This window comes from Chelonia mydas, chromosome 22 (assembly GCF_015237465.2).
Source record: "Chelonia mydas isolate rCheMyd1 chromosome 22, rCheMyd1.pri.v2, whole genome shotgun sequence".
NCBI classification, from domain to species: domain Eukaryota; kingdom Metazoa; phylum Chordata; order Testudines; family Cheloniidae; genus Chelonia; species Chelonia mydas.
Window position 1 is genome coordinate 3,624,259 of NC_051262.2, and position 11,167 is coordinate 3,635,425.

The 11,167-nt window shown below is 44.6% G+C and overlaps 1 protein-coding gene across 6 annotated transcripts in view; it reads left to right on the top strand.

The window, feature by feature from the left end:
* The window catches only part of FAM118B (family with sequence similarity 118 member B), a 29,633-nt gene extending 18,642 nt beyond the window's left edge, over positions 1–10,991 (top strand). For 3 of the 6 annotated variants that reach the window (XM_037882451.2, XM_037882450.2, XM_037882452.2), the window contains 7 exons: positions 980–1,232; positions 2,350–2,577; positions 4,479–4,607; positions 6,035–6,320; positions 9,917–9,973; positions 10,053–10,390; positions 10,493–10,991. In XM_037882451.2, coding sequence (XP_037738379.1) covers positions 980–1,232; positions 2,350–2,577; positions 4,479–4,607; positions 6,035–6,320; positions 9,917–9,973; positions 10,053–10,144 — 1,045 coding nt within the window. In that variant the 3' untranslated portion in view covers positions 10,145–10,390; positions 10,493–10,991. The remainder of the gene's footprint in view (positions 1–979; positions 1,233–2,349; positions 2,578–4,478; positions 4,608–6,034; positions 6,321–9,916; positions 9,974–10,052; positions 10,391–10,492) is intronic. The other 3 variants (XM_043534073.1, XM_043534072.1, XM_037882454.2) reach the window with 1 other exon arrangement.
* Positions 10,992–11,167: the final 176 nt, after the last annotated feature.

Genomic DNA, 11,167 nt, shown 5'->3' on the forward strand with positions numbered 1-11,167 from the left:
TCAGTAATATTGAAGCTCCCTGGGCTCCCCTGCTGGGTAAACCCAGCTGTAGTTAGTGTGTAATCACCAGTGATGGTGATTCAATAGGGTGTTGATAAAATATGACTTAAAACATAGTACAGGTACACCGCCAGCAAAGTAAGGGGGTGGGCGGACAGGCAGACAATCCCTCTGTAAGACTCTGCGTGGTCCAAGCTTTGACTCTGCTCCTTCTCATGGCTCACCAAAAATCCCTCTTGCCACCCTTTGCTTAATAGTCTCAGCAGAGGCCAATGACAGACTGGACCACGGAGGCACTAAAGAGTAGTGTGTGCTGGCAAGAAACTTTTGCTTCCACTGGCCTGTTCTGTGTATAAATAGAGCTTCTGTCTTGAGAGATGTCACTGGAGCCCCTGCCACTTAATAAATAAAACATGAGGAGGAGGAGAAGTCTGGGCCATTTTGAAATTAGAACCAGACACACTTAAGGTTACGTTATTTCCTCTTCCCGAATCCCCATAGGTGTGTGGAGCCCCTTTGCTGTGGGGCAAGGAGTGCATTTTGAACCTGATAGTTGATGTATACAAAAATGTAAAGAACTCTGTCAGTGGCTGGTATTATCAGGGCAAAGTTTTGTCTCTCTCTCCACATACCAGCCATCCTTCTACCCTGCATTTCTAAATGGGGCCAACTGCCAGGATCTCTGCTGTCCTGCAACTAAAGTTACTTGACTTACTCTGCTTCAGAAACTGGCCAGGGTGATGGGGCACTGTGCCTTAACAGGGCTGGTGAAGGACCAAGTTGTGAATATCTCATACCTATAGCTGGCTGTTACTGGCCTGTAGAACTGTGCATTGTCTTTTGAGGGAACTCTGTCACTTCCTGCATGCCAACCCCTTCAGCCTTGTCCATTGTCTCCTCTAAATTCTGTGACCCATGTGTGCATTTGGGACACTCATTTATGTCAGCACAAATGTGCTTCTCTCTTATCTCATTCCAGAAAACTGTTGCCAAGCCTTAAAACCAAAAAGCCCCGGGAACTTGTTCTGGTAATTGGGACAGGGATCAGTGCAGCAGTAGCTCCTCAAGTCCCAGCACTGAAATCTTGGAAAGGGTTAATCCAGGCCCTGCTGGATGCTGCTATTGACTTCGATCTTCTTGAAGAGGACGAGAGCAGAAAGTTTCAGAAATGTCTCCAAGAAGATAAGAACCTTGTTCACGTTGCCCATGACCTTATCCAGAAACTATCTCCGGTGAGTGAGCATGTGCAGCAGGATTCATCAAGTTCAGTGTGTAGAATGTGGCTTTGAGAGCAGGGGAGTGGCCAAGGATTCTCCAAAGCAATTGCCCCTAATGGGCCTGACTGGACCTTTCCAGTCAAAGCTGGGTATTGCGCTCTCTGAAACCCATCCTGTGGTCCTGGGCCTGTCCTTGGGGCAACCTCAGGTTTGAGAGAGTTGCATGAAGTGCCTGCTCCCACCACTTAGTGTGCCAGGATCTAGAGACCAAACCAGTCAGGCTGGGATCAGTGAGATGGTTCCTCAGTCACAGTAGCTTGATGGCTCTGGCCCAGAACGTCATGATTGTGTGGGCTGACATGGTGATGTTGGGGGCTCAGATGCCGGTTTGTCAGTGGAGATCACCTTGCTCTATACGCTGCTTCCTTACATAGCTGTGTTGCAGAAAGTATCTGCTCCCTTAGCAGCCTGTTTTTGCACTGCCGGAGAGAGTAAATGTTAGTTTTTCTTAGCAATTTAAGGGTAAGCATGTTCTCACAAAGGGCGTGGCTGGAGGGGGTAGCCCTGAGGATGTGTTGTGTTTGGGGAAGAACGTGCTTCTGAGTTACGGGTTTTGGGGAGGCCTGGCTGCCAGTGGGTCTCACTTCTGGGTAGAAGGCTGTGGGTTCAAATCCCACCTCAGGCCTTGTGCTCTTCCTTGCTGCTGCCACCGAAGGGCAGTACTAAAGGTGCTGCAGTTAAAAGTGCTCTATTGTGAATGATTAAATCTAGATCCCTTCTGCCTGCCTGAGCATTCAATAGACAGTAAAGATCCCACTGTACTTGAAGGAAAGAGCAGGGTGCCTTGCTTCTGGCTCCGCGTGATGAGCATATTAGACATGCCTGGGTGGGCGGAGATCAGTTTGGTGTCCTGGCCACAATTCCATCTCTGCTGAAAGCTCTTTTCTGATCACGTAGCTGCTGCTCTGTTTGCCTTACACATAATCGGTGCCCCCCACCAACTCATTGCTTTGCAAAGCACTTCAGGCTATGTATGTAGGGTTGTATACTGCCCTTGCCCCCCGTGTATGAAAAGTGCTACAGGAAATCAAATTCCCAACTCTGACCTTGGGTTGTTGGATTCCCTCCGCAGCGCACTAGCAATGTCCGCTCCACGTTTTTCAAAGACTGTTTATACGAGGTGTTTGATGACCTGGAGTCTAAAATGGAAGATTCTGGGAAACAGCTGCTTCAGTCTGTGCTTCGCTTAATGGAAAATGGAGCACTCGTATTAACCACAAACTTTGATAACCTGCTGGAACTGTATGCAGCAGACCAAGGGAAACAGCTTGAATCTCTCGACCTTACTGATGAAAAAAAGGTAAAAAGTGGGTCAGCCAGGCTAAACATTCTGCTCTTTGTTCACACGAGCCATAGGTCAGTGGTGGTAGAACATCCTGCCCCTACATGAAATGTGTCATGCTGCTGACACTGACATCAATTTATGGTGGTAGACAAAATACACCTGGCTGGATGATCTTTCCTGTTGTACGTTTAAGCGTCTCTAGTATTCTGGGAGAGGGGTTGGTAAGAACAGTGCATCCTTCAAGTTCCTTGCGTCCCAAATGTCCGTCCTTAGAAATGCTGTGATTGCTGGCGGACATCCTTGTAACTTAGGAGGAGCCTCTAGGCATCTTTAACAGCTTTTGTACTGCTTTGATCAGTGCTTCGGACTCCTGGCTTTTAGTTGCCAATGTACTCCCAGCTTTATTTGACTCCAGGTGGGACTTGGCTTTAAGATTTTGAACGATGCAGGAAGCTATATGCCCCAAACAAAGCTGATCAGTCTTTTCAGATAAAACATATTCCTTTTGGGGTACATTATAGAATATATAATACACACAGGGCCATAACCTTCAAGGCCTTGCACAAATTAACCCATCTACTTTTCTATTTTTGTCTCCCATCCACCCTGTTGCTTTTTGTCTTCCTCTGTAATCTCTACTTTCTTCCATGTAGCCTACCCTTTTTCCTGGGACCCCATCCCTGACCCACTTTGCCATGTGTCAGAACTTTCCTCCAAGTCCCTCCGTGCTTCCTCCACAAGGTTTCTGATCCCTAGTCCTTCCCATGATGGATCTGTCACCCAACAGACAGAAAATCCTAACTTTATATTACTTTAACCAACAGCACATTCTAAATTACACCACTCAGTCACTTGGCACTCTGCATCCTATTCCTGATCCTTACATTGTCAGTTTAGATCTTAGGCAAGAATCTGCTCTCCATGCTGTCCATAAAGTGCCAAGCACGCTGCAGGGACTATAGAAATAGTGAGAATAGTTAGACATAATGGGAAAAAAATCACTAAGTAAAATATACCACAGCTTAATCACATTTCTAAACTCCAGTCTCCGACATGACCTCCCAGTCTGTACTGTTAGATATATTTGCAATGATACAAATGTAGCATTCTCAGTCATCGCAGGATTAAATAAGGAGATGAGCTGCATAGGAATGAATTTGCAAACATGGTAAATGTGATAAGGATTTTTTGTTGAAGCATACAAAGGCTAAACTGCTGAGCTTTCTCAAAACTGTTTTGAGTCTAGATTGGAAATAGAATAAACATGTAGATTTAAGAGAAATGCATATTAAAATAATGGTCAAACAGCTTGTTTAATCCTTTCCTTGCTGAGTTCTGAGTCAGGATTCCACCTTTTCCTGTCAACAGTGGGTGACGAGGACAAACCTCTGGGGCAAATGAGCATTGTGGCACCACTTTAGTCTGAGGTATGACAAGCTGTATCCAGAACTCATGAGCGTAGGGACATGAAGGAGAAGTTAACTTTTCAAATAGACTGAAATTCAGTACGCTCCTGAAAAGCTACATGCTGTTAATAACTTGAAGCAATTACTGAAAAATTATGATTGCAAGACCTGCAGTAAGGAGCCTGGGAAGAGCATCTGGCTCCCCTATGGAGAAATGGCCCAAGCTGACCCTTGATAGGCTTTGGATAAGTACTGGCCTCCTGTGGTTTAGATGCCTTGCAGATGATGTGGGTTTGTTTTCTTCGCATGCACTGGGATATCTCTGCATCTCACCTCCTCCGGAGTTTAAGGAATGTTCCTTTCCAGTTTAATTCCTGGAATGTGAGATTTGACAAATGAAGACATCAAGTAGTGGCCCACTCTGCCCCCGCTAACTTCTGACTTGCCCAGGAACCCAAACGGATGGGCACTTCTTGCGGATATTCCCCAGGCTGTGTTTATTTTGTGCAGGTGCTGGAGTGGGCGCAAGAAAAAAGGAAGCTCAGTGTCTTGCATATCCATGGAGTTTACACAAACCCCTGTGGAATAGTGCTTCATCCAGCTGGGTATCAGAATGTGCTGCGCAATACAGAGGTTATGGTGAGCTTCAGCTTGCTTGTGCCCTTCTCTCCTCCCTCCCCCCAAGGCACCCAAGCCGAGAATGCTTTGCTTATCTACGGTCTTGTACTTGTTTGGCTTTTCTCTTCATCTGTTGGGGGTAATGGTTCTGGCTTTTCCAGCAAATATTTCTGCTTCAGCATAAGTTTCAGATTTCACTGAGTTCAAAAATGTTGCCTTGAAAGGGGCAAGGCTCAGAGGTGGAGCCGTTTCCATTTTCACTGTCGCTTGTTGCTCATGGCAGACTTGGTGTTGACTTTCTGCTGAAAAATGATAGTCACCCTGAGAGACGGAATCTTCTCTGCCTGGAGAGTAGGATTGGTGGGACCTGTGGATAAAATCAGTGTTTCCTATCTCCTGTCTATTACATGTAAATATCTATAGATCTTGTGTGTAGTTGAACACTGTCCTTAGTGTGGGTGTAGGATATATTTAGAATAGGATGTTCAGTTACAGGGTACAGAAACATCCAGAAATCCCCCTCTTGGTCAGACAGTCTGGACTGAACTTCTCAGGCCCACGAAAGCCAACCTTCCTAAATTGGTTCCAGAAGAGTGGAAGAAAGCTGATGTGATTCCAGTATTTAAAAAGGGCAAACGGGATGACCTGGGTGATTACAGGCCTGGTCAGTCGGACGTTGATCCCAGGCAAGATAATGGAGCAGCTGATACAGGACATGATTAATAAAGAATTAAAAGATGGTAATATAATTAATGCCAGTCAACAGGGGTATATGGAAATCGATCCTGTCCAACTAACTTGTACCCTCATCAAATACCGAGTTTGGTTGATAGTAGTAATAGTGTAGATGTAATGGACAGATCTCTGTAAGGCATTTGACTGGGTACCACACGACATTTTCATTAAACTAATACTATATAAAATTAACATGGCACACTTAAGTGCATTAAAAGCTGGCTAACTGATAGGTCATTGTAAATGGGGAATTATGGTTCAGCAAGTGTGTTTCTAGGGGTTTCTGCAGGGATTGGTTCTTGGTCCTACATTAGTAACATTTTTATTGGTGACACACAAATTAGGGGATTAGTCAATAACTAAGAGGACAGGTCACCAACACAGAGCAATCTGCAGCGCTTGGTAAAATGGGTGCAAGCAACTATTACGCATTTTAATATGGCTAAATGTATACAGCTGGGCACAAAGAAGGTAGGCTGTACTTACAAAATAGGGAGTTTAGGGCGAATCTGTTTCGGATGAATGGATGAGTTGCCATGGGATAGTTCAGTTATTGTTAGAGTTCCTAATTTAAATTTTGTAATGTTTACATGCCAGGCTCTTTACAATTATTTAATTGGTACAAGGCAAATAGTGTGTAACTTGCACATTGTGATGGCTGCAATAAAACCTGTCCAAACTGCTAAGATACTTTTTATCTTTCCTTTTCAAAGCGGGAGATCCAGAAGCTGTATGAAAACAAATCATTCTTGTTCCTGGGCTGTGGCTGGACTGTTGATGACACCACGTTTCAGGCCCTTTTCCTAGAAGCTGTGAAGCACAAGTCAGACCTGGAACACTTCATGCTGGTGCGGAGGGGAGATGTGGATGAGTTTAAGAAGCTCCGTGAAAACATGCTGGATAAAGGGATTAAAGTCATTTCATATGGAAACGAATACGCAGATTTACCTGACTACTTTGAGAGGCTGACAAGTGAGATCTCCACACGGGATCGAACAGGTGCATGGGGTGATGGGCTGTCCTGAATAATGCATCACCTCCTCTCTCCAAGCCACTTCAACAAGGGCTTCTGTGTTTAAATATGATAGCTTAGCAAGCTCTGAAGGGGTTTTTATAATGGTAAAGCCTAAGCTGCCCATTCTCAGCCTTGAATCTCATTCAGTAATAACTGCCCCTTTCTCTACTCCCTCAGTGATGCTAAAATACCAGTTCACAGAAGATTTGAATTACTGAAGATTTTAGAACACTCGTCTCGTGCCTGCTTCTTAGTTGATCTATTCCTTCGGCATACTAGGTGCCTTTTTCTCATTTTATTGCTCGTTGAATCATTTGTTCTCCCCAGATTATTCTGCTGATGTAATGCAGGTGGGAAGCTGTGTCACTTTAGTGCTGGTTAAGTTGAACGGCAGTAGGTTGCTATTGGTACTGTTGCTTGGGTACCATACCTCCTACACATCAAACGTGATCTCTGGTTTGTTTATAGCAGTCATCTTTTCCTTCCGCTCTCCACCTTCGGTAAAATGAGGGATGGAACACTCCTGCAGCTGGATTGCTTGAGCTGTTAAAAGTGACCTGCAAATGACTTAAAATAAACCAGCTTGTGCCTCTTGCTGATGGTTTGATGTATGAAAGGCCAAATTTTTGGCTTTTTGCATTTACCCTTTAGAACTATCAGGGAAAGGAACTGACTTGCTGGAGGATAGCTGGCAAGTCCAATTTATGCTCAAACAGCATGGTTGAAGGGTGTTTTGAGTCTCCCAACATTCCAGTGGGGAGGAGAAACTTGTTAGTCCCTGAAGTTTGTTGCCTGAGCAAAGCAACGCCGGACACTCAACTTCATGGTGTGTGTATATCTGTGACATAACTCTAGTTGTCTATAAATCAAAGAATCGCTGGGGGCAGCCATTACCACTTTCCAGCAGAACACCCCCATGCCAGCTGTGCCTGTTGTCCTAATAGTTTAAAATGTTGCCACCCTGACTTATTTCCCTGAGAGACAGGAAATAATGGTGGGGGAAGAGAACAAAGCTGGGGAGGGGGGAATAATGGCAGGGAATCCCTGAAGTCAGCAGACATGGGAGGGTGGTACACAAGGCAAGGGATGATGCAGTGAGTTGAAGAACAGCTAGCCAAAAACTTAACAGGTAATAAAATGTGAAGTACATCAGAAGCAGGAAGCCTGCTAAACAACCAGTGGGGCCCCTGGATGATCGAGCTACTAAAGGAGCACTGAAAGATGACAAAGTCATTGCAGAGAAACTAAATGAATTCTTTGCTTCAGTCTTCATGGCTGAGGGTGTTAGGGAGATTCCCAAACCTGAGCCGTCCTTTGCAGGTGACAAATCTGAAGAATTGTCACAGATTGAAGTGTCACTGAGGAGACTTTGGAATTAATTGAGAAACTGAACAGTAACAAGTCACCAGGACCAGATGGCATTCACCCACGAGTTGTGAAAGAACTCAAATGTGAAATTGCAGAACTATTAGCTATGGTTTCTAACCTGTCCTTTAAATTGGCTACTGTACCCAATGACTGGAAGATAGCGAATGTAACGCCAATATTTAAGAAGGGCTCTAGAGGTGATCCTGGCAATTACAGACTGTTAAGTCTAATGTCAGAACCAGGCAAATTAGTTGAAACAATAGTAAAGAATAAAATTGTCAGACACATAGAAACACATAAATTGTTCAAAAGTCAGCATGGTTTCTGTAAAGGGGGATCATGTCTTACTGATCTGTTAGAGTTCTTTGAGAGGGTCAACAAATGTGGACAAGGGGGATCCAGTGGACATAGTGTACTTAGATTTCCAGAAAGCCTTTGACAAGGTCCCTCACCAAAGGCTCTTACATAAATTAAGTTGTCATGGGATAAGAGGGAAGATCCTTTCATGGATTGAGAACTGGTTAAAAGACAGGGAACAAAGGGTAGGAATAAATGGTAAATGTTCAGAATGGAGAGGGGTAACTAGTCGTGTTCCCTAAGGGTCAGTCCTAGCACCAGTCCTATTCATAAATGATCTGGCAAAAGGGGTAAACAGTGAGGTGGCAAAGTTGCAGATGATACTAAACTGCTCAAGATAGTTAAGACCAAAGCAGACTGTGAAGAACTTCAAAAAGATCTCACAAAACTAAGTGATGGGGCAACAAAATGGCAAATGTAATTTAATGTGGATAAATGTAAAGTAATGCACATTGGGGAAAAAAATAACCCCAACTATACATACAATATGATGGGGGCTAATTTAGCTGGGGCTAATCAGGAGAAAGATCTTGGAGTCATCATGGATAGTTCTCTGAAGAAGTCCACGCAGTGTGCAGCAGCAGTCAAAAAAGCAAATGGGATGTTAGGGATCATTAAAAAAGGGATAGAGAATAAGATGGAGAATATCTTATTGCCCTTATATAAATCCATAGTATGTCCACATCTTGAATACTGCATACAGATGTGATCCCCTCATCTCAAAAGAGATATACTGGCATTGGAAAAGGTTCAGAAAAGGGCAACTAAAATGATTAGGGGTTTGGAATGGGTTCCCTATGAGGAGAGATTAAAGAGGCTAGGACTTTTCAGCTTGGAAAAGAGGAGACTAAGGGGGGGATATGATAGAGGTATATAAAATCATGAGTGGTGTGGAGAAAGTGAATAAGGAAAAGTTATTTACTTGTTCCCATAATATAAGAACTAGGGGCCACCCAATGAAATTAATGGGTAGCAGGTTTAAAACAAAAAGTTGTTCTTCACTCAGCACAGTCAACCTGTGGAACTCCTTGCCTGAGGAGGTTGTTAAGACTAGGACTATAACAGGGTTTAAGAGAGAACTGGATAAATTCATGGAGGTTAAGTCCATTAATGGCTATTAGCCAGGATGGGTAAGGAATGGTTGCCCTAGCCTCTGTTTGTCAGAGGGTAGAGATGGATGGCATGAGAGAGATCACTAGATCATTACTTGTTAAGTTCACTCCCTCTAGGGCACCTGGCATTGGCCACTGTGAGACAGGTTACTGGGCTGGATGGACCCTTCGTCTGACCCAGTATGGCCTTTTATGTTCTTATGAGCTCTGCCTATAGAAACAATGCCGTGTATTGCCCCCTTCTGTAACAAGCCCTTTTCCCTTCAACAGCTCAGCTTTCTCTCTGGGTGCTTCTGTTCCCTAGCTCTCCGGTCATGCTGGCAGTCCAGACAGAGGACCTCCATTTCTAAGTGGAAAGCAGATTGTTTGAAAGTACCTCAGGCCTTTAGCCATCAAAACACCAGACACACAAGCCAAGTAGTTTCCTTTACTGGTCACCTTTGTAGTTCTGAATTCTACATGTGAGCTCCCAGTGTGAATGGTGGCTGCTCATGCAGCCTACACTACCCTTCTGGTCTCTATTTGAGATGTAAGGTGGATTCTTCCCTTCCAAGGTGCAACTTCCAAACTACTCATTCCCCACTCTTGCACTTGGGGGTGGGGGGAGAAACTACCACAGCAGGAGCAGGAAATGTTGAGTTCCCTTGGCTTGTTCACTGCTTCAGGTTTTGTTTCCTGGGGTTCTAGTTGGCTGTAGCCATACCAAATAACATGTCTTAAATGGTATCTTCTCTGTTCCCCAGGTCTGCCCACTGAAGGACAGCTAAATGGCTCTTCTACAGCCCAGACTGAACTAAAAGGTATGGGACTTACGAAGCTCTTAAACTAGAGAGAGGTAGTAGCATAGCAAAACTGATAATCCATTTGCTTATCCTGCAGGGCAGCGCTCTGGTAGCACATGTCCAGAGGGGGGTATCCCTCTCCCAGAGGTGCTAAGGGTAGCTGCTGCTTGTGCATGGAGGAACAAATAGTGGCAGCTTTATGTGCCAGCAGTGCTGGATCTGAAAACACTACTTCACAACCATCCATCCACGTTCCTCACCTGGCTGACTGTGGAGGGATGGAATCGAAAGCAGCTTTCACTGAAGGTTGGCCAGGGCCACAGATTAGGTGCAAGCAGCATTTAAACTGCTTTTTGGTCACAAATTAACACTTACACAGAAGGGAGCGTACGCTACTCTTCCTCTTCCAGGGGCTACAGCTGATCACTGCTACTGGTAGGATCAAAATTAGCACTTGGGGGTGCTGTGAGCCGTTTAATTAGGATGAATGAAATACTGCCCTAGACCTGTTTGAAAGGATATTTTAACTTTACACAGGGTGCAGCACCTGAGCATCTACCCCTGCAGCTCAACTGATCGTGCTACTGGTTAATCTGAGTTAAAGACCCTGGCACCTACGGCAGAGATCTGTGAACCTCAGTCAGTTTACAGGGAAAATGAAGACTCACCTTTTCAGTGCCCGGTTCTGAAGCAACTGGGATTCAGCGGGGATCATGCCATTCTAAAACCAGCTAGAAATTAAGGCTTCAGAGTCCCAGTTGGAAGGTCCTGGCTGTTGAAGACTGCTTGTAGTTTACACAGCGGCTGTGATATCCTCCTGTCTCTCAAGGTTGCAGCGTCTGCAAGGAGAGTTTCTCTCCATCTGAACAGCAGCGGCCTCGGCAGTTTCATACCTTGTACTTTTGTATTCTGTACATTTCAATGAAATGAAACTTGAGCCGTTTTTATTACTTGAAGCTCTAGTTTTCTAGTCCTTTCTTTATACTGTACAGTATTTTGTATGTTGAAGGTGTATTAAAAGCCTGCTTCGCACTTAGCTGCTTTGGCTTGATTCATTTGATTAGGGGGCAAGCTGTCTATATACTTGGGGCATGGAGCTAGCTCAGTTTACAGTAGGGCTAAAGGGACAAACAAGCTATAGCAAGCTATACATTTCAGGATATGTTCTTGCCTAGGCTGGTCAGGTACACTCTCCCTCCAGCAAGAGAAACA